The sequence below is a fragment of the Suillus subalutaceus genome (genome assembly GCF_016647625.1).
Source record: "Suillus subalutaceus strain FC151 chromosome Unknown DFJ58scaffold_3, whole genome shotgun sequence".
In the NCBI taxonomy this organism is placed as follows: Eukaryota; Fungi; Basidiomycota; class Agaricomycetes; order Boletales; family Suillaceae; genus Suillus; species Suillus subalutaceus.
Genome location: NW_024540252.1, coordinates 87,026 through 111,067, shown reverse-complemented (window position 1 = coordinate 111,067; position 24,042 = coordinate 87,026). Strand labels below are relative to the sequence as shown.

General features: G+C 44.2%; 2 protein-coding genes across 2 annotated transcripts; both read left to right on the top strand.

Annotated features, from left to right (window-relative positions):
- Window positions 1-19,588: 19,588 nt before the first annotated feature.
- On the top strand, window positions 19,589-22,749 carry DFJ58DRAFT_721227 (uncharacterized protein; the record flags this gene model as incomplete). The annotated part of the gene is made up of 9 exons (XM_041384788.1): window positions 19,589-19,835; window positions 19,890-19,949; window positions 21,233-21,376; window positions 21,447-21,518; window positions 21,567-21,647; window positions 21,701-21,902; window positions 21,949-22,021; window positions 22,069-22,155; window positions 22,540-22,749. The coding sequence occupies 9 exons, from the start codon at window positions 19,589-19,591 to the stop codon at window positions 22,747-22,749; spliced, it is 1,176 nt and encodes a 391-aa protein (XP_041250460.1).
- A 563-nt stretch (window positions 22,750-23,312) lies between these two features.
- On the top strand, window positions 23,313-23,711 carry DFJ58DRAFT_721226 (uncharacterized protein; the record flags this gene model as incomplete). Its single annotated transcript, XM_041384787.1, has 3 exons — window positions 23,313-23,342; window positions 23,393-23,521; window positions 23,568-23,711. 3 exons carry the CDS (start codon window positions 23,313-23,315, stop codon window positions 23,709-23,711), a joined length of 303 nt encoding a protein of 100 aa, XP_041250459.1.
- Between the last annotated feature and the right edge of the window lie 331 nt (window positions 23,712-24,042).

Below are 24,042 nucleotides of genomic sequence, written 5' to 3'. Positions count from 1 at the left end.
AGATCACAGAGTTATCCTTACTAAAAGACCTCATCAGCTTCACTGCAATATCCTGGATGTTATGCAGGATTATGCTTGCAAAGGCTTCAAGAAAGATCTCATCATCTATCTTAACACTTAGTTGCCTCAACCTCATTCACGTGGACAGCTCAGATATATGAATCTTCCATTCAGCCATATTGATATTTATCACGGATTCAAATTCTGCCTAGACTCATTAGGCAATGATGTTGACTTCGATCAAATGGAGGAGGCAGATATTGTCACAGCAGAACCACCTATTTCTCATAAAGCTGGATGCTTTGATATAGTTGTAGTAATGGATGATCCTGACTGTGAATGCACTGGTTTAAAAGGTGAATAGCTTTCATATATATATGGTCATTCAGTGTATGAAAATTTCCATACTATAGGTATACACATTTTGCCACTCTATTATGTAGCGAGGCACGAGCGGAGGAAATAGAGTTAAGTCTTTGAGCGAACAATAAGCGTGATGTTCGCACCTCTTCTTCTGCTGCTGCGTCGACTATCCTCATTGCGCACTTCATCGACTTAGCTTTCTTTTCGTTCTTCACTACGTTTTTCATAACTACACTCACTCGAATACCACCTAACGCAAAGAGCCTATTCTCCCACTATCATGGCTGACCCATCCCTCGAAGTTTGCCCTGACTTTGCTGGGGACTTGTACGCCGGAATCCGCGACAACCTGATGGCAGTGACCAGTGCCCAGGCCCAAGAAGTTGTCAACCGGTTGATAGCAACCTGGACAGAAGGCCACAACACCAGAGTCTTAGAGTGGAACCAGAGACGAGAGGAAGAAGCCCAAGAAGAAGCAGAGATAGAGCAAGCCCGTGCAGCGCGGGAGGAAGAAGACCGGCTTGCAAAGGAAGCAGAAACAGAAAGAGAGTGCCTAGAGAGTGAAAAGAAGAAGCCGAAGATGAACAGTTTTAATTTGACAGTCACTGTTGGTGATGCCATTGCCCCCCGCCCTTCCCAATATGCCATCCAGAAACTGAACAATTTTGAATATGTAGAACTGTGGTACTTCTCACCGGACGGCTGCAAAGACACCTTAAAAATGTCACGCTCCATTGCAGAAGACGCATTCAGCTTGGCGAGACTCAATGACCAATTGACCATTCGTCCAGCATCTGCTTTCAAAGCATCCAGAGCGGCTATCCCAGACCACGAACTTCCCTTTTCCTCTTTCCTTCGAGCAAAGAATCTATTCCTCACCCACGCTAACATCGCAAAGTGGCCTCAACTACACCTCGATAGCTTGGCCCTATTTTTCTGGTACCTTGAGAACCACGCGATTCGCAACAACAGCGAGTTAGGTGACCTAGTTGTCCTACACTATGCGTCCCGCGTCCGACTAGACTGGCACGATCGCCTCAAACGGGACAAAGCTTTCAATATCGGTATCATTAATGAGACTCTCCTGTGGTCAATCAACGAGGAGTTATGGGACCGAGTCTGTTCGAAGACCCTCAGTACGGTATGTCCTTTCCCCATCCATACTATCTACAGTCCCTAATGAAATCATTCTTTCTTCCCCTTTCCTCTCCCTTCATCTCTCTACCACCTTACGGCCTTTCATTCCCCACACATCAACGTGTGGATGCCCACATATTACTCATGTGGATGCCCGCAACTTGTTCTCACGCGGATGCCTGCAACTTGTCTCACACGGATGCCTGCAACTTATCTCATGCGGATGCCCACACATTTTCTCACGTGGATGCCCGCATTACTACTCATGCGGACGGCTAAACTAACAACTCAAACAGGTGTTTCTAGCAGAACCTTCATCAACCCAGCAACACTATCAAAGATCTAGCTACAGAGACTCATTTGAACCTCATCGCCGAGCCTCCCGTTCTCGTTCCCCTGTGCGAGCAGGTAACCCAAGGAGGGCAGACAGATCCCCGTCTCCCAACAAGGGCAAGAACCGAGAGCAATGAAACAAGGGTTTTTCCCATGGCGCAGGCTCTCGTGACCGGTCTGCCTGCGCCATTTGCCTCGGCCGTTTCTCACACGATATCCAGCGCTGCGACTTGCACAACTTATGGGACAAAACCACCCCAGCCCATGCTCGCAGGTCCCAAGATGGTCGCATCATCAGCACCAACGGCCTTCCCCTCTGCTACAGATGGCAAAGACCTGGGGGCTGCGTGGTGGAGAATCACGACTCAGCCCACGCATGCTCAGGCTGCGGAGACAAAAGCCATGGAGCCCAAGCTTGTCCTCGAGGCGAGAAAGCTTAGGGCTCTCACCCCATACCCTCCGCAAGCATGGCGCAAGGCACTGGAGGACTTCAACCTTTCCTGTAGATACCCGCATATCCCGGAATGCCTCGAAAACCGGTTTTTCCGGGGGCATTCCCACTATTACCCACATGTACACCCCCCCTAATAATGCGTCTGTCACTGTACATGCCGAAGCTTTCCAGAAAATCATTAATACTGAATTCGTTAAAGGCCGCTTCATCGGTCCGTTCACTGCTGAGGATCTCAAGTCAATTATTGGGCCATTTCAGACAGCCCCCTTATCCATCATTCCTAAGCCGGGTAAGCCAGGCAAATTTCGCCTCATTCAGAACCTGTCCTACCCCATCAACCCGCTTCCCCCAATTAGCTCCATCAATTCGAGAGTTGATTCTGACCTCTTCCCGTGCACATACGGCACCTTTGCTACCATTTGCCGATGCATACGGAGCTTGCCTCCAGGGTCCCAAGCAGCCGTACGTGACGTTGCTGAGGCTTACAGGACGATACCATCACACCACTCTCAGTGGCCCGGCTTGGCAATTCACTTACCAGGCGATGATTCATTCACAGTTGACACTGCCTTCTGTTTCGGATTCGGACCATCAGCTGGGACTTATGGCAATGTTGCTGATGCGGGTGCAGACATCCTTCGTGCCACGGGACTTGGCCCTCTGTCGAAATGGGTGGATGACCACATATTTTTCCGTATCTTACGAGAGTTCCTGGAAGAACACAATGCCAGACGTGCGAAATGGGCAGTTAAGATTGCCTCCAATGGAGGAGCCATTATCGAGGGCGGCCGAAAATGGTACAGAGGCGAGACATTACCTGATGATTCATCGGAAGAATTCGATGAAGACTGCGCCTTCCCAATCAGAGATTTTTCAACCTTATCACCACGTTCAGAAGAAGACGCTCGATTCACGTGTTGCATGGCGGACATCGACCACTTCTCCATCCCCATGGGCATCATATGGGAAATCTCGAAAGACAAACCATTGGGCTCAATTCTCGCATTCACAGGTCTCCTATGGGACATCCCCGACCTATCAACTACCCTGCCCCCAGATAAAACGACCAAATACCTTGCAGCCATCAACATGTGGCAGGCTAAACGAGTGCACACCCTACCCGAAGTCCAAGAGCTATATGGGAAGCTTATTCATGCAACCCTCATTGTGCCTCCAGGCCGTGCTTACCTCACCAGCCTCGAATCCATGCTGGGAATTTTCAAAGACCGTCCTTTCCTCCCTCGCACGCCTCCCCGGGACACTCAAAAAGACCTCAAGTGGTGGAAGGAGACCCTCAGTACACCACACCTATCCCGAACCATCCCAGGTTTCTGCATCGTCCACGATTTCCATGCTTATTTGGACGCTAGCTCTGGCCATGGAATCGGCATCGTCATCAACGGGAGATGGAGAGCCTGGAATCTCCTCCCAGGCTGGAAGGGAGACGGTAGGGACATTGGTTGGGCCGAGAGTGTCGGCTTTGAGCTCCTCGTCCTCTCAATCATCAACATGTGTCCCTCCGGCATTTATTTCAAGGTATACGGAGACAATTGCGGAGTTGTCGAAGGGTGGTGGACAGGCCACAGCAGAAACAGAGCCTGCAACGAAGTATTCAAGCATATACACCTTGCCACTGACCAAGCTGAATGCACAGTCCTCACCAGATATGTCCCCAGTAAGACCAATCCTGGAGACGGCCCCTCCCGCGGGATATATCCCCCCGCACGCCAGATGCTTCCACCAGTTCCTATCCCCGACGAGCTCCGTCCCTTCATTGCAGACATCCACAGTAGTGATGCCAATCCAAGACCACAGTGCCCCAAACCAGCACCTCAACAGATTCACTCAATGGACAAAGAGCACCTCCCAGAAGAGCTCCAATGCCGTGCTTTCCTCAATCGCGAACTCAAGTGCCGTGGAGAAGAACTCTTCGAAGTGTCGAAAGACTAGTAAGTTCATGACTCTAACCCCTAAAAGATGCAGGTTTTTCACACTCCGAAACAGTGTATAGCCCCAGCCTAACGCCATTCCCCTCCTCCCTAAGACCCCAGTGCCCTGCCAGAGACAGACTATATCTGTGGAGCCCCACAACCTCACGTTCTCCAAAAGATGCACAAGGAAATCGGTTACCTTTATCCCAATCAGAAGTCGAGAAGATTCAAGATGTCATGGTACATGCTTTTGCTGACAGTACCCGTGAAACTTACGGGTCAGGACTACTCGTTTTCCATGTTTTCTGTGATAGCAAATCAATCCCAGAGGACCAACGTGCTCCTGCGAGCCGCATCCTCATATCCTCGTTTATCACAGAAATGGCCGGCCACTATTCGGGAAAAACAGTATCCAATTATGTGCACGGCGTCTGTGCATGGCACATTCTGCACGGAGTCCCCTGGAGTCTCGGAGGAGATATAGAAATCAATACCCTGTTCAAAGCTGCCATCTCATTGACCCCATCCTCCTCTAAGAAAACCAAACGTGACCCTTACACCATCCCCTTAATCATAGCCATCCGTGAGAATCTCAATCTCAGTAGTCCCCTCGATGCAGCTGTATTTGCTTGCCTCACGACAACATTTTTTGCCTGTGCGGGAGTCGGCGAGTTCACAGTCCCACGCCTGGACGCTTTCGACCCCATACACCATGTCAAACCTTCAGACATCAGCAAAACACACGATCATCAGGGTTTAGAGATGACAAACTTCCATATCCCCCATACCAAGGCATCAATCGAAGGGGAGGATGTATTCTGGGCTAGACAGCTTGGCCCCGCAGACCCACAAGAAGCCCTTAGTAACCACATCCGTGTTAACGAACCTCCACAAAACGGTGCGTTATTTGCATACCGCCATAAGAACTCCCTCCGTCCTCTCACAAAGACCTGCTTCCTCAAGAAGCTCGCAATCGCAACGAGAGCCACAGGTCACAGACCCCTACAAGGACACGGGATTCGCGTGGGTGGAACTCTCGAATACCTCCTTCGAAATGTTCCTTTCGATGTCATTAAAGTCAAAGGCAGATGGGCGAGCGATGCTTTCCTCACATACCTAAGATGCCATGCACAAATATTAGCACCATACATGCAAGCCTCACCCGATCTACACGAAGAGTTCCTTCGCTATACCCTGCCTCCCGTCCGTTAAACAACTAGCTGTTTCTAATTCCAAACCTTCCCCAGTGAGTCACGCCATCCTCCTCCTAGAAAACGGGGCTTTCGTGATGTTCGCTGCATGTGTCGTCGAACTCCTGAAAGTCGGGATAGCAGCTCACCTTTTTCCTTTAGGCTAAAGCCCTTTCGAGGCCGGTGGGCGCTGCATGCCCTCGCCCGAAACCCTTGTCGTCTTCTCCTCCCCGAAAACGATCTTGTACAAACGTAGTACATCTGTTCAACAGTTAGTTTGAATCAAGTCGTTTTCTTCTCCACACAAACGGTCTCGCCAATGTGAACCTCAAAGAGGAAGGTTGAGAGTTATGTTTCACCTACCACAACAAGTATATGGTTCTGTTCAACCTGCTTGGACCAAAGACCCTTTGGCATACATTGAGTGGTATGCTCCATTAAAACCTGCAGCAGAAGACTATTGTGAGTTGTATATAGCTAAGAAACCCTCACTTTCCTTAGATGGTTCATTGCCAGGTAGAGTTATTCCACTATCATCCATTAGGCAGACTAGACTTGTCAGCTTTTCTGAAACTTTGGAAGAACAGTTCCTAAAGATTGGACTTCAGATAATGTATTAGATAAATGCGATTCCTTCTTACTTAATTGTTTTACTTCTAAATACACTTACCAAACTTTATGGTGATATATAGAATTATATAATTTCCATAGTAGTCTATATCCTGTGATAGCACTTTGGTCACCCCCTTACAGACACCTCTTAGGTTGATTGTCACCTACAGAGGTTTTCACCTAAGAGGTGCTTTTCTGCTGGTCTGCTCGGTGTTCTGTGGTCTTTCCCTGTTGTGCTTGGGGACCAAAGGCCATGGACCATACATGAACCAAAGACCATTGGGAATTATGTTATGGGAGTACCACAGGATGATTTGGACCACTTGAATTCTATATGATGCAGGGGCTTTCCCATGCTCTATGACATGTCTATTTTGCTTGCCATTCACTAGGGACTGGGTGGATCATTCTACAAATTCAGGGCCATCTTTATGGGTGAGCTAGACATGTATTTCAAATGTCTGATCATCAAATCTTGACCTGGGGGAGACTGTAGCCCCTTATTAGTGATAATGGCTCTTTTCTACTAGATCCTAATATTCTGGCCTATATCTAACTGATCCTGGGCATAGAAAACATGTAAATATGTACTAATGATGATATATGAACAGCTTGGACAAGTTATGAAAAGCTAAAGCAGTGAAAAACACCAAAAATGCGAAAATGCATGTTTGGAGGTTCTGGTCTATGTACAAGGCCCCTGTGGGTATCCTATGGTGCCAACTTGATTAAAATGCTCTAAATGTATTTAGGAATGGTCCCCATATCATCCTGGAGCTGCATTCCTACAGGAAAAGTTTTCCCAGGGAGCGAACCATCAGGAGAGGGTGGTCATGCAGCACCACAAAGGCTTCACCTGCTGTCATGAGCTGCTGATACATTGTTCATAATGTTGAACTGATGCTGGGGACAGTATTTGCAACTACATATAGCTAGAAACTCAAAAATGTGACCCAATTTTGTATTTCATGCACATATGCTATACATGTTGATGTTGGGAGCTCCAGGGAACTCCAGAGGGTCAAAAAGCGGTGGAATGAGTTTATATGCACTCCTAAACATGTTCTGCACCTTCTAGAACACCATCACATCACAGGAGCAAAAATGCGAAAATGTTTTTCCATGTTGTCACCAGACACAGCAATTATAGACCTGGAGGAGGCATATAGACAGAAATACACCAAAAAGCAGTCTATTATATTATATTATACATATATGACATAAACTACTACTTAGATACATAGGATGAGTGATTGTGGTGTAGTGGAGACAGAAATGACATGGAGAGATTGATATTTTGGAGAGTAACCAAAATGGGTGATATTTTAGGTGTTGTGGAGTAAGTGATCAAAATTGTGAAATTAACATATAATGTGGTAACTATGTAGATCCCCCTGATGAAATCTGATGCAATGATCCTGAAATTGCATAATCATGCTGTGCGGTAATGTCCCTGACTGTGGAGTGACTTATGAAACTATGGGGAATGACAAATTAAGGAGAAATTCCCACAGGTGCCTGAAATTTCGAAAATTGCTGTGTAGTAATGCCCCTGACTGTGAGGTGACTCATAAGAATGGCAAAATAGACTATGCGTCCATAACATAATAATTTCCCACGGTCTGATGTTTTGACAAAATATGTAGTACTACTTGGGGTGGAAATGTATGTTGTATTATCTAAGCAATTGCATGTGATTTCAGCAAGTTATAAGCAATACAAAAAATTGTTGTCAGGCTTGTCTTTTAGACCACAAGTGAGTTACTGTGGTCTTTAACCAAAGTGTAGTCTTTCCCATTAAGCATGCGGTCTTCCCATTAAAAATGTGGTCTTCCCTATTGGCTGAATATTTTGCCTATGGTCTTCCCTATTAGATGAATATTGCACCTGCGGTCCCCCCTATTGGATGAATATTATGCCTATGATCTTTCCCATTAAGCATGTGGTCTTCCCTGTTTATTGTTTTTGCACAAAGGTTATATCTTTTCCAAATGATAGCAAAGTGACAAAATATGTGCAGGTATAGACCTACCCTCACTAGGACTACAACTTCCATCAAGGATAATGACTTTTGTTTTTCATAAACAAGCCCAACAACAATTTGTGTTATGGCCATATCTCACCTTCCCTTCAAAATTTTGATAAAGTATGATCACATATAGACTCACCTTAACACATACTACAACTTTCATTAAGAAGTTTAATTAAAATGATGACTTTCATTTTTTCCATATACCCACTAGATATATTGTTCAATTATATATAAGAATATTTGTTAGGTTTATGGAGGGTGCAGGGCATAGATGCAATACATATAGTGAGAAATTTCCAAAGAAATAGGCATTTGAGGACCCCAGACACCCCTGCATCATATAGAATTCAAGTGGTCCAAATCATCCTGTGGTACTCCTACAACATAATTCCAAATGGTCTTTGGTTCATGTATGGTCCATGGCCTTTAGTCCCCAAGCACAACATGGAAAGACTACAGAACACTGGGCAGACCAGCAGAAAAGCACCTCTTAGGTGAAAACCTCTGTAGGTGACAATCAACCCAAGAGGTGTCTGTAAGGGGGTGACAAAGTGGTGATAGCTGGCCATAGACTATATAATGCTATAATGTGCTATGGGAGCTATATAGCAGGCCTTCTATATAGAGAAACAGTTTTTCCTGATGATATGCCTGCTGAGGGTCTGAAACAGAAACAGAAAGCTGTATCAATGGTGAAGGTATCATTGCCAAGGAGCTGAATGGCCAAGGCTGCCCATTGTGAATGATGGAGAGGGACGGTATGGTACACTTCTGCCATGTCACAGACTGCACCTTGTGACCTTGGAGGTAAGCGCCAGATAGATAAGCATATGGTTGAGAATGTTCCATAAGTACAGGGAAACAGGTCTGAATCGACCCTTAAATTAATGGATGAGATGGTTTTGGAAGGATTATGGGGAAAGGACAGGTTTTGAATGAGGCAAAACATGCTGGGCTTTCCTGGTTTATGTACCAGGGAAAGTGGAGCTGTCTGAAAATAACCAACATAAGATTCAAGGTCTTTAGCTGTGAATGGGCCAATAAAATGTCCTTTTGTGAACTCAAGATTGATGATTTTCCAGAAGGCTTTGAGATGCTCTTCAATAGATGGATTATTAGGCAGTTTGTATGTACATTCAATTTGGGGAATACCCCCAGAAAAACCAGACAGAAGGCAACCGGGTATGTGTGGGTATCTACTAAGAAGGCCTGTTTCTTCAAGGAGACGGGCCCAACCTTGAGGGTTGTACGAGGTAAGCACATTACTCTTTCTTGCCTTGAAAACATCCTTGAGCACTGTGCTCTTTGCTCCTGCATCCCGAGCACTTGTGGTGCAGTTTGTGGTTCCCGGAAAAGCACCCATTGGGGTGTTACCATTTGAAATGGAGTGGGCTTCCTTGGGGGTTGACCAGACAGTTGTCTTGGGTCTTCTTGCAGTAAGCGGAGTTCCGTCCCATAGCTTTGTGGACTCGCAGTGTTGGATGTCATGGGCAAAGCAGCCAAGGCAGATGGCGCAGGCTGACCGGCCATGGGTGCCTGTGCTCTGAGAAAAACCCTGTTTGCATTGTTGGTTGTTCCTCGAGTTGTCTGGTGAACACCTTCGGTTCTCATTGCCTCCTCCACAAGATGAATGAGACCTTGAGTTTTGATGAGTATACTATTGATTGTTGCAATGTGAGTCTTGAGGATGATCTCAGAGTATGAGCATCCGTGTAAGCAAAGGTATGGGCATCTATGTGAGCAGAGGTACAGGCATCTGTGTGAGCAAAGGTGCGGGCATCTGCATAAGCAAGTGTGCAGGCATCCACATGAGCAAGTGTGCAGGCATCTGCATAAGCAAGTGTGTGGGCATCCACAGAGTTGGTCATCAACCCTTGTGAGACCAAAGTCATCCGCCACTGAACAGGCTGTGTGAAGGGCTTCTTTGCAGCCATCTGGGGAGAAGTACCAGAGCTCTATATATTTGAAGTTATTGAGCTTTTGGATCGCGTACTGAGAGGGACGGGGGGAGATAGAATCTCCTACTGATGCTTTGTCATTGAAACCATTCATTTTGGGTTTAGTCTTGTCAGACTTGACTCTCTCCCTCTTGTCTTCAGCTTCTTGTTGTGCCCATACTTTGTCTTCTTGGGCAGTGCAAGCTTGGTGTGGGAAACACAACCTGACTAGGCACTTGTAAACGTACTAAGCCAGTATATTTCTAAGCTCTGCCTATGCTGCTATACTTGTAAAGCAAGGACGTTCGACCCAAGGGAAAAGCTACTAAGGACAACTTAAGATAGAAAGACCCGAAAGTGCGCTATAGCACAGGAAAGCACATCGCAAGATACAGCGCTAGTGCACAGGAAAGTATGTCGCAACTATAGAGCGCTATGGCGTGAGAAAAGCGGAAGTGCAGGTCAGTAGATGGTCGCTATTGGGTTGCTGTTGGGTTGCTAATGCGTCGGTAGTGGAGCGCTAGTGCACGGGAAAAGCGGGAGTCAAGAAAAGTGGATACTGAGTCAAAGGAGGGTGCTGGATAGCAAGTGAGATCAAGGGTATTGATTTCAAGGGTAAGGAAAGTCAAGGTAAACCAATAGGGGCTATAGAGCGCAACTAAAGGTGACTACTTCTAAGTAAAACCTAAGGGAAGGAAATACAGTCGAAGGGAAGTAGTGTCGAAGTAATCACCATAGGCTTCTCATACTAGTAAACTATACCATCTCGGACTTGGAAGGGATAGGATGTACATGTAATAGGACTGTAGCACTTTTTACAAACTCAAGGCAAGGCAAATTACATACCAATGAGGTAGGATGGACAATGGATGGATTCCGATGTTCCGAGTGGATCCTAGAGTGCAAGAACAGCGCACTGGATAAGTGCTAAGCATGGGAACAAGCACTGGATAGAGCGGACATGCGCTAATGGACCTAAAACACATTGTTGGTAGTTCCGACAGCGCTATAAGCGTGGGAATAGCGCAGGATAAGTTGCGGGAACATGAATAGCGCTGCAGGAATGTGTGCGCATAGTGTGGGAAAGTGTGGAATAAGACCGTGTATAGGGGAATAGTGATTGATACGAGGTCTAGCTTTGGTCCATCTAATTGAGGCTTATGCAGGTATACATGCCTAGCGCCAATATGATTGTCACATCGGTTAGCCTCTGCTGCATCTGCCAGCTCTTGTTCTCTGTTCTGGTTCCACTCATCAACCCTTTGGTTGTGGCCTACTGTCCAGGACTGAGTTAGATGTTGGACAACGGCTTCTTGGGTTTCTGCATTTGCTTGCCATATATCATTGCAAATGTTTGCGTACACGTCCCCATTGAAGTCGGGACAGACTCCATTTGATGGATTGGCCATGTGGATTTATTATAAGAGGTGTAAAGAATGTTTATTGTTGACTAGATGTGAAGAAGAAATAAAAACAAGAACGACAAGAATTCTGAGTGCGAACGGTCGTTGTAGCACGGAGACAAGAGGCGCTGTGCCACGTTAGCTGTTCACTCAAAAACAAAAACTCTATTCCTCCACTCATGCCTCATTACATAATAGACTAATGAAAAATGCGAAGATGTGATGTGTGGGAATAATGTGGTGAGGTCATGAGCAGGTAACCAAAATGGGACATGTTTTATAAATTTCTGCTTTTGGAAGCCAAAATTGCGGTCATCTGCCTGGAATGACAAATAGCTGAGTTTCAAAATGTGAAAAATGCGGTTGTGTATACTACAGTGTGTAAAGCTCAAATGCGGTGCCTCTGTACAGCAAGTTACTGCAACTCCATAGACAATTTTAGGAAGGAACATGCCTAAAATACGCTGTTTTTACCAATTTCAAGTTTTTTGCAAGGATGTTTCAAATTTTTTTTTAAAAAAACAAACTTATATATCATAGTTTAGCCATCCCAACCTGCTTCACATCGGAGACATGCCTTGACCAAGCAAGAAAAAAGCCAGGCAAAAGCTCAGCATCACAGCAGCACTCACTTTGTGCAGCAGTGTTCCTTAGTCGAGGCTGATGAAGAACATGATTCAACCTATGTATATCACTCAAGTGGTGAAGAAGAAGTATGGACGGATCTGGATATCGAGGATGAACCTGAGATTAGCAACCTGGCCAAAGATATATCAGCTCTCCAGACCCTTTACTCTGCATTTCTTCCTCCCCACATGCAATCTAAAGGAGCTCCAACTTGAAAGGTGAGTTATACATATCCATGCCACATAATTCAGTCAAATTTTCACGTGTTAAACGGACACCCAAGGTTGAGATTCTTCCATGGGAGACAGGTCAACCAAGATGGGCCCTGATGTAGGTAGGTCCCGGACAAATTGGTGGGCCCATATGGATATGGCTGTCCGATACTGACAGATGGGCCAGCTATGGTAGTGTATGTCATCCACTCTGGTGGATATGGTTGGGCCTGGTTGGGTGCAGTAGATGGTATGAGATGCTAATGTTGGATGATATGGATGGGCCCAGTTGGTAACACTACAGGGCATGGGATAGGAATCTTGGTAGATACAGATGGGCCCTGTCAACTATAGTGTATGATATAGTACATGGTATAGGATAGAAATCTCAATAGATACGGACAGGCCCAGTTGGTAACACTACCGGGTATGGGATAGGAATCTCAGTAGATACAGATGTGCCCAGTTGGTCACACTACAGGGTATGGGATGAGAATCTCAGTAGATATGGATGGGCCCAGTTGGTAGCACTACAGGGTATGAGATAAGAATCTCGGTAGATATGGACGGGCCTGGTTGGTAACAGCACTGGGTATGGGATAGGAATATGGATGGGCCTGGTTGGTAACACCACCAGGTATGGGATAGGAATCTCAGTAGATATGGATGGGCCCGGTTTGTAAACCCACCAGGTATGGGATAGGAATCTCAGTAGATACAGATGGGCCCGGTTGGTAGCACTACAGGGTATGGGATAAGAATCTCGGGAGATACAGATGGGCCTGGTTAGTAACACCACCGGGTATGGGATAGGAATCTTGGTAGATACAGATGGGCCCAGTTGGTAACACCACCGGATATAGGATAGGAATCTCGGTAAATACGGATGGGCCCAGTTGGTAACACTACAGGGTATGGGATAGGAATTTTGGTGGATATGGATGGGCCCTGTCAGGAATATCATAGAAATCTCGGTAGATATGGATGGGCCCAGTTAGTAACACTACTGGGTAATGGGATAGGAATCTCGGTAGATACAGATGGGCCCTGTCAAGCATAGTCTCAGTAGATACAGATTGGCCGCCAGTATTAAATCTCCTACCGAGACTGATTGCCTGAACCAGAAGTAGCTTAAATAGGTTTTATGCAGTCACTGAATCACACTAGGTTCGGTAGAATCACCTCCAGAAATATTTGTACTTCATATTTCAACCATGTTCATCTACCTCCCCCTTTGTACCGGAGAAATGTAGAATCTCTTACTGAGACTAATGACCCGGACTGGAAGTAGCTTGAATATGTTTAATCCAGTCACTAAATGACACTAGGTTTGGTAGAATCACCCCCGGAAATAGTTACACTTCAAGGTTTAACCATATTCATCTACCTCCCCCTTTGTATGGGAGAAATGTAGAATCTCTTACTGAGACTGATGACATGGACTGGAAGTAGCTTAAATAGGTTTTATGCAGTCACTGAATCACACTAGGTTCGGTAGAATCACCTCCAGAAATATTTGCACTTCATATTTCAACCATGTTCATCTACCTCCCCCTTTGTACCGGAGAAATGTAGAATCTCTTACTGAGACTAATGACCTGGACCGGAAGTAGCTTGAATATGTTTAATACAGTCACTGAATGACACTAGGCTCAGAGAAATCACCTCTGGAAATAGTTATACTTCATATTTCAATCATATTAATCTACCACTCCTTGGTACAGGAGAAATATAGAACATCTTACTGAGACTGATGGCCCAGACCGGAAGCAGCTTCAGCAGGATGGATACAGTCACTGAATCACACTAGATTCTGTAGAATTATCTCCAGAAACAGTTACTTTTCAATTTTCAACCATAATCATCCACTGCTCCTTTGTATGGGAGAGATATAGAATCTCTTACCGAGACTGATGACCAGCTACATACAATTAATCATCCTGCCAATGCTGATCACCCAGACCAGAAGTAGCTTAAATAGCTTTCATGGTCACACAAAACTTGTGCACTTTGGGTCATTAACTATTTGAAATGTGTTCTGTTGAATATTCATTTACTGCCCCTTAGTATCACAGAAATATAGAATCTGCTACCAAGCCTGATGACCCAAATAATAGGCTACTCAACTAGCTATGATACTGTTACTGAATCATACTAGGTTCCGTATAACTACTCATAGATCCCTCATATCTAGTACCTAACATTTCATTATGCATTGTCACAACTTCCTTGGTTTATTTTCATATGCATGTATCTATAGTTCATATCATATTCATGCAAAACCTTATGGCACAATTGGACTACCAACAGACAATAGTATGGTAATACTGCACATGGGTCTAATCACGTATCTACTACTACACATTTCATTAGGATAGTTAAGCACTATCATGACTTTCATTATTCATTCACTGATACTGCATATCTATAGCTCTTTTGATATTAAATAAGTCAACTTGTATCCAAATTGGACTAGCATCATAACTATCTTTCCAAGTCATTCTACTAAACCTGGTATTACTCATTGACTGCATCTGAGTAATTGAGGCTATCATTGGTCCAGGCCATCAGTTCTGGTAGGAAATTTCATATTTCTCCTGTACCAAGGAGCAGTGGATGAAGTTCCACAGCTAAGCTGTGGCACCCTGTGCAAGGAGTGATTCTACCAAGCATGTGATGATTCATTGATGGTATCCAAGCTATTCAAGCTACTTCTGGTCCAGGTCATCAGTTCCAGTAAGAGATTCTATGTCTCCTGTACAAAGGGGGAGAAATATAGTTGAAACATGGAGTATAGCTATTTCCGGAGGTGATTTTACTGAGCCTAGTGTCATTCAGTGACTGCATGAAACCTATTCAAGCTACTTCCAGTCTAGGTCATCAGTCTCGGTAAGAGATTCTACATTTCTTTGGTACAAGGGGGGAGGTAGATGAATATGGTTGAAATATGAAGTGTAACTATTTCCGGAGGTGATTTCTCTGAGCCTAGTGTCATTCAGTGACTGTATTAAACATATTCAAGCTACTTCCGGTCCAGGTCATTAGTCTCAGTAAGAGATTCTACATTTCTCCGGTACAAAGGGGGAGGTAGATGAACATGGTTGAAATATGAAGTGCAAATATTTCTGGAGGTGATTCTACCGAACCTAGTGTGATTCAGTGACTGCATAAAACCTATTTAAGCTACTTCTGGTCTGGGTCATCAGTCTCAGTAAGAGATTCTACATTTCTCCGGTACAGCACTATACTTGACAGGGCCCATCCATATCTACTGAGATTCCTATTCCATTACCTGGGAAATATGAAGTGTAAATATTTCCGGAGGTGATTCTACCAAACCTAGTGTCATTCAGTAACTGTATTAAACATATTTAAAGCTACTTCCAGCCTGGGTCATCAGTCTTGGTAACAGATTATATATTTCTCCCATACCAAGGAGTGGTGGATTAATATGGTTGAAAAATGAAGTATAGCTATTTCCTGAGGTGATTTCTCCGAGCCTAGTGTTATTCAGTGACTGTATTAAACATATTCAAGCTACTTCTGGTCTGGGTCATCAGTCTCAGTAAGAGATTCTACATTTCTCTGGTACAAAGGGGGAGGTAGATGAATATGGTTGAAATATGAGGTGTAACTATTTATGGAGGTGATTCTACTGAACCTAGTGTGATTCAGTGACTGCATAAAACCTATTCAAGCTACTTCTGGTTCAGGTAATCAGTCTCGGTAGGAGATTTGATACTGGCAGCCAATCTGTATCTACTGAGATTCCTGTCACATACCCTGTAGTTTTACAAACCAGCCTCATCTCCCAGGATCAACCGAGATTCCTATCCTATATAATGTAGTTTTAAAAACCGGGCCCATTCATATCTACCGAGATTTATACTACTGAGATTTCTATTATATACCTGTGGTTTCACAAACTGGGCCCACCCGTATCTACCGAGATTCCAATCCTATAAAATACAGTTTTTGAACTGGGCCCATTTGTACCCACCGAGATTTGTATCCTATACCTGTAGTTTCACAAACCGGGCCCATCTGTATCTACTGAGATTTCTATCCTATACCTGTAGTTTCATAAACCAGGCCCATCCATATCTACTGAGATTCTCATCCCATATAATGTTGTTTTACAATCCAGGCTCATCTGTATCTACCAAGATTTCTATCCTATACCTGTAGTTTTACAAACCGGGCCCATCCGTATCTACTGAGATTCCTATTCTATACCATGTGGTTTTACAAACTGGGCCCATCCATATCTACCAAGATTCCACACCATTACCCTGGGCCTAGTCATCATCTTCCACCCAATAACCCTGGGCCCGGTGTCTTGTTACTTAAGGGTCTTATATACGATGCGTATATAGTGACAACACAACTATACAGGATAAGACTTCTTGCCAGTCCTTAAGTACACGGTCTACAACTTTTCTAGTTTTCGTGGTAGATAATGTGCTGAGTTCTTGGGAGGAATGTCTTTCAATATTCTCCTTCTTGTTCCTTGGTTAGTTTAAACCTCGTGGTCTCGAAATACTGAGTGTGAAGTTTGTATGTGTTTTGGCAACTGTGTGCCTGTGGATTTGTGAAGTGTGTCTTGTGATTTGTGTCTCCCTTCCTGAAAAAGAGAGAGGAAAATAGTGCTGATAAACTTTAGCAAGGTAGCTGTACTTTGTTATATAGTCAACCCCTGTAAGGTAGTATATAACTTGAATATATGTTTCTTATTCTGGACTTCAAGGCTGCTCAATGGCCTGCACTTAGATCTTACTGGTTCTCACACGGTTTGAGAAAAGAGTTAAAGTGGGAAGCTTAAATTGCATGGGTGAAAATGGGCTCCTTATATACCTTTTGGGAGGCCATCTTACTAAGCATGATTCATCACATAGATTGGTAAGAATGTGCTTACAAACTTGTGTTGAGTCAGCTTGTTTACTAATGTACATACAAAATGAAGTGTAGTATTACAAAGAATGAAAATGAAAAGCATGAGTCATCACATGGATTGGTAAGAATGTGCTTACACCAAGTCCTTAGGTGTGCTGAATCAGCCTTATGACAAAGCGGATTACAAATGCAGTTGCAAGTTTTACAAAGCATGATGAATCATGACCAAACATGATGAGTCAAGTTGAATCCTTACAAATCAGAGTATTTCCCAGTCACATGACATGATTACTAACATGTTTGGTGGCTTGAGGAAAAGTCTGGTGGCTAAATTGCCTAGAAAAATAGAAAGAGATAGAATCTCATGGAACAAAATAGAAATACATAGAAAAAATAAGAGTGAAGTTTGAAAGTGAAATACTAGCTAAGAAATGAATGAAAAATGATAAGGTAACTTGGTGATAGGAATCAGTCAGGTGTCTTCTACCTTCCCTGTCACTGCTGTTGTGTATATGTCATGGTATGGATCACATACCATGCATGACATCGGACATCCTATTTATAACATACATATGGGCCCAACCATGCAATCATTCCATTGTCAGTTGGCACCTATGGGCCCAGCCATTAATATACGGACATCACAACCATCATGGACTCACCCATCCCTATCAGCCTACATGTACACCTGGGCCCATCTCCCATGGAAGAATCTCAACCTTGGGTGTCCGTTCAACACGAGGAAAAGTTACTGAATGGGCTCTCCATGCTGGCATTAATGCTGAGAAAATCATGATGACAGACTTACAGGGAAATAAGTGCAAGCTTTCAGACCGTCCTGCAATCTATAAAGGAGACTTGTGGACCACTCAGTGGCGACAAAAACAGCAATGGGTTGAGGCTGCATGAGGTTGCCAGACTCTTCATTCCTTCTTAAGTCGACAGCCAAAAACTCCAAATAATGGACCATTACTGGTCGAGTCTGAGCAGGAGCCACTGTCCAACTTGGAACAAGACCCTGCACTGGAGTTCACACTTAGTACTGGATTTGATATGGCTGATTTATGTGCAACGTACCTCAAAACATGGCTGGATGAGCAGTGAGACAATACAGCACTTGAAAAGGAGGATGAACTGGAGGTGCATAAATTTTTATGAAACTGGTTTAATTAATTAATGAATGACACACATACCTCTCCCACAGCTTGCCACTAGTGAGGCCATGATGTGGTGTGACCCTGAGCTGCACTTCTGTTCAGAAGACTCAGAATACCTGCCTGAGTCAGCTGAAATTGAGTTAGCTCGTGAATGGCTTGATGTCAATGATGAAGACAATGTTGAACCTCACAATACTCTCTTGCTGGTGGATGTATGTTTAAAAGAGGCCAAGAAGTTATGAACCTTGTGATTGATCAAAGTTATCACTCAGCTTAGTGTCATTGCGCAGTACATGAAGCTGCAGGATAGATATCTTCAGCATGCTTGGACAAAGTGTCCCTGTCTCAGTGCCAGTCTTGCAATCGCAAGGAGAATGGGCAAGGGACCATACTTCACTCAACAAATCTGTAACAATGAAAGATACCTTTCTTGTTATCACTGCCTTCCACCATAAAAAGATGGTGCCTATTGAGGACATACAACCCTGTTGGATAATGAAACTGTTGTTCATTCTGTTTGTCAATATCTCGCTAGCCAGAATCTTAGAACCATCACTCCCCACAATCTCTGCAATCACATCAACAAAGTTGTCATCCCTGCATTGGGTTTGACAGGAGACAAGTCAAGTATCAGTGAGCACACATCACTCAACTGGTTGAAGAAGCTTGGGTACCTTTGTAAAAATGTTCAGAAGGGAATGTACATTGACAGACATGAACAACCTGATGTAATAAAGGCATGCAAAGAATTCTTGTGAAAAATGGAACATTACGAATGGTGAGATCATCCATTGTCTCAATGTGTGGTTGATTATTCTGCCACTGCAGCTTTATGTCCACATATGATGACAAAACTCTCACTTGCATACCTCCTATATTACACCCAGGCGAGAAGGAGCATGTGCTCATCATGCAGGATGAGTGCATCTTCCATGTCAATGAGTCTTGAAGACAAGCATGGCTATTGGAACCTGAACAGCCCATCAAGAAGAAGGGTAACAGTTGTTCAATACATGTCTCAGATTTCATCTGTGAGACAATTGGGTTTCTTACACTCTTGATGGCTCAGATAGAAGAGCAGATGAAATTACCTCCAGAATCTCGCCTCCACTCATTCACCACATGTCGCATAATTTATCCAGGGAAAAACCACAATGCTTGGTGAAATTTCAAGCAACTGGTAGAAAATATCAAAGACGCCATTGATGTTTTTGAACATACCAATCCTGGAATGGTTGCTGTCTTCCTTTTTGACTGTTCATCAGCTCATGTAGGCCCTTGCTCCTGATGCTCTCAATATAAACAATATGAACATTGGTCCTGGAGGCAAGCAGAAACCTCTTAGCGACACCATCATTCCATTATCAAACCCACCACCAAAGCCTGGCTGTCTTGATACACACAGAGTGCCTCAGTCACTTGTTTACCCTTCATCACATCCTAACAAAACATTTGCTGGCAAACTGAAGGGTATGAGAGCAGTGTTGGAGGAGAGTGTGTCAGTCTGGGATGAGTATATTGAGAGGCTCCAGAGGCAAAGCGTTGTTGGCAAGTGTCAGTCATGCCAAAAGTCGGAGCTGAAGAAAGATGCAGAATGATGAATTGCAGCAGCAGAGGCTATGGGACAAGAAGACACTCTCATGAACCATGACTTGGCTGAGGCCAAAGGTGAACCAGATGAGGTTGAATCTGAGGCTGACAATTGGTGTTGTATTTTCAAGGTGCTCTCTCTACAAGAAGACTTTGCAACTGAAAAACTGATGCTTCAACACCACATCGAGAGTCGGGGGCATGTTTGCCTTTTCTGTTATAGTTGTTTGTACGCCCCTATCTTTTCTCTATCCTTTACTTGTATTATGTCACGTGCCGCTGACAGCTGCCGCTAGATTCATCCATTGTACTTATATCTATATCAATTATGCGTCCTTTTGTCTTTCCTTTCTTGATGACTCGAAACCCGTTGTACTTATATCGCTTACACGTCCATTCTGGTCTGTGCGCTCCATATGGTCTATTTAAGCACATAGTTAACATTGTGATTCCTTACTTTAATCTTACTGGGTTTTACCTGGAACTTCCTTTGCTTAAGACCTCCAATCTTAAGTCGTCTGAACTAGATTCAAGTAGAGGACACTCTCCTTTGCTTGTCTTACTTTGAACCAACCTTTCACATACGCGAGAGTTCTGAACCAACCTTAGCCAATAACTCTTATTGAGTTGCTATATGTCAGAACTATTCCAGTTCATAACATTTTCTTACCAAAGTTTCACTGTGAACTCAATCCTTCAGAGATGGTATGGGGGTATGGAAAGTATCGTAAGTCAGCCATCAATATTATTGATACAGCGATTGATGAAAGCAGCTTAGGTTTTCACAATGCATCAGATGGTAAATTCCCAACTGCAAAAATTCCCGTTCCTCAATGTCTCGATCTTTGTGATACCTTGACTATCCAGCAATTTTTCCACAAATCTTGGCGCTATATGAACACTTACAGGTACACTACTGCTTTCTCGTCAAATAACACATTTGTTGAACTCTTACATTAGAAAAGGACTCAATGCTTGACAAGCTGGATTTGCTGTGAGGAAGTACAAGTCCCATTGACACATTGGTATGATGGCTGAAGTCCTCACATGTGTTAGCAATGCTGCAGGGGCACAGAAGTAGTGATGCATTGGGCCCGGCCTGAGGCCCTCAGGCCCTTTAGGCCAAGGCCTCGTAGGCCAAGGCCTCGTAGGCCAGGCCAAAGCCAGGCCAAAGGTGAGGGCCTTATAGGGCTTTGGGCCTAGCCTGTGAGTTGGACAGGCCTGAGCCTGGGGCTCAGGCCCAGGCTTCCCAGTTTGGAAATACCAGCGGCATATTCCATACAGTTTATGCACCACTGGTGAGTGATTCTTTGTGTGACTGATCTACCAGCAGAATGCAATGGTACTGATGCCTCCCACAGTGATCTCTGATGATGATGCACCTGTCACTGTCACTGTGCAAGCAAAGTGCACTATCATTCCATCATCTCACCTTACTGCCTCTAACAACAGCGCAACACCAGAACTTAGCAGCCATAAAAATATGCAACAGACTCTCCAGCCTAGTATGGCTTATCAGCAACTCACTCGGCACCAACTTGAGAAATGCTGGCAAGTGCAATTTGGTGGATGCAGACTGGACTCCTTCGTTGACGGAAGACTTAGTGGAGTTGTCCAGTGAAGGAGACGAAGCCATGGGCCACAAAGGTATGTTGCAGCCTTTGCGTTTGTATATTTACTCTTTCAATTCTATAGGAAAACACCTTCATTGGGCTCACGATCCGTCATTTTTTACGGCTGATGCCCATTCTTCTGCATGTCTCATTGATGACACAGGTATGTATTTTTATTTACTGGTGCTATAACTTAACCTCCCCACCAACCAACAGAAGAGACTTCAAGTACTCGCAATGCGACACCTGCAGCCATGGACAATTTTTTGTCCAACATCGACGTACAGGACACATTGATGACACCTGTACTTCGATGTGAGGAGAGGAGCTGTGATGTCAGTGCGTTTTTTGGCAAACCCTATGTGCACAAGGCCAAGGATGGGAAAACTCGTTCAGTCCAAGACTGTGAGTCATGCAAGTAAGTACATACTCTTTCTTCACTATCTCCACTGACAGAGTCACAGAAAGAAAGGGTACCCATGTCAGATTGTTAGTGACACACCAACATGTCAATGCCATATTGCCTTTCAGCATTCAGTAAGTTAGTTTTTCATTTTGATACTTGACACTAACATTTACTACAGAATAATTACCATCAATGGTGCAAGACTAATAATTTCGAGTCAATGTTGCCTCAAGATATCAAGGAATGCAAAACAGCAGTAGCTATTGTGAGTGTGCAGCAAATGAGTCTCGATGGTCATTTGCAAGAAAATCCTTCCAGTAAGGTCATTGTCCTGTACACGGACAGTCTTTCATGAAGCTGCTATTGAGTGGCTAATTTCCACTAGCCAGGTAGGTGTTGATTTATTGTATTCACGGTGATTTTTGATTGTTTTGAAGCCTATTCAAGCAATTGATCACCTGAGCTTCCAGAAGATGATAGCTGTAGCAGCTCGTACTACAAGTGGTATTATTCTGCTGAATTGTAATGCTACATGCTGCAAAATTATGAATTCATTCAAGAAGCAGATAACGAAGTCAAAAGAACGTCTCAATGCAAGTATTCCCTTGTATTATCTTAAACTAATGTTTTATATTGATGTTGCAAACAGAGCCAGGTTGTGTCTGGCACTGTCAACCTGATGTGTGATGCATGGCAGGCCAGTAATGCCAATGGCTATTTTGCCACTACTGACCACTGGATCGAGGAAACATCACCTGGTGTCTGGCAGCTCGAATGTGCTGTCCTTGGATTCACGCAACTGAATAACTCCCACAATGGACAATGTCTTGGGCAGGCTTTGTTCAAGATTGTGGATTGAGTGGGCATTGCACATAAGGTAAGGTGTTAAGGTGTTAAAATTTGGATGCACTGTGCTCACGGGGTATTAGATCAGCCACATTACATGTGACAATGCCTCAAATAATGACACAATGCTTGATGAATTGGCGCGTTGGATAAAGCAAGGGACCGGGACAATATGGATCCCAAAAAAGCGGCACATCAGGTATACTAGTAGTTATGTGTTGTATGTTTACTAACATGGAACTCAAAGGTGCTTGGCTCATGTTATTCACCTTGCGACATGAGCTGTCATCTCTTCATATAGCAGTGCCCCATACTATAATTCTGAGCATCCTGATTTTTTAATCCCTCAAGCCCATGGCCGTTGAGATGAAATCGGTCTTGTGCGAGCCATTGCAGTCAAGGTTCGTCATTTTCTTGAATTATTTGACTATCATTTGAGGAACTATATATCAGGCACGATCCTTGGCTCAATGAAAGCAACTCTGGAAGGATATCCGGACCCGTGCACCTAACCCAAGCCCTGTTGTCTCACAACTGTTACTCAATATGCCCATCTAATGGTCCTCGACTTATGTCATGCTCGAATGTGCTGAGAAGAAGAGACCTGTATGTATGATAATATAAATGACGAGTTGAAACTAACTACTGTTTTTGAGTATGTTGATACTTTTGTCTATGAGCTTGGCCTTCATGAGGCAAACCTTACAAAACGAGCCAAAATTGATCAATTGAAGCTCCATGAGGATGAGTGGGCTCGTATTGCTTTATTTACATCTCTCCTAGCTGTGAGTATGAAGTTCCTGTTGTAACTTAAGCTGATTATTGTTTTAGCATGCCAACAAAGCTCAGCAAAGTTTCTCGTCTGATAGGGGAGCATCCCTTCATCTTGCTTTGCCAGCTCTCGAAGCCTTACACAAGGCCTGGTTGACACATTCCAAGCATCCCAAGTATGAGTCATTTTGTCAAGCCTTATAAGAGGGTATTGCAAAGATCCATGAGTATTACAACCAAAGTTCGGAGTGAGGCATACATTATTTTAATGTGTAGGTGATCTGTTGCTTGTAGTAGCAATTGTAGCCTTGATAATGTGGGAAAGAGTGCGGCAGCAGCAAGGGCAGTGAAGGAGGTGAAGGAGTCGCAGCATACCCCATAGACACAGATGCAGGCTCAGAGGGGAGTGGAAACAATTTACGTCTTGGATCAGCCATTGGTGGCGAAGCAGATTGGTGAGGATTGTGGGATTTAAACCTGAGGTGAGAAGGTGAAGTCAATGGGAATAGGGAACATGATAGCACATACAATGACT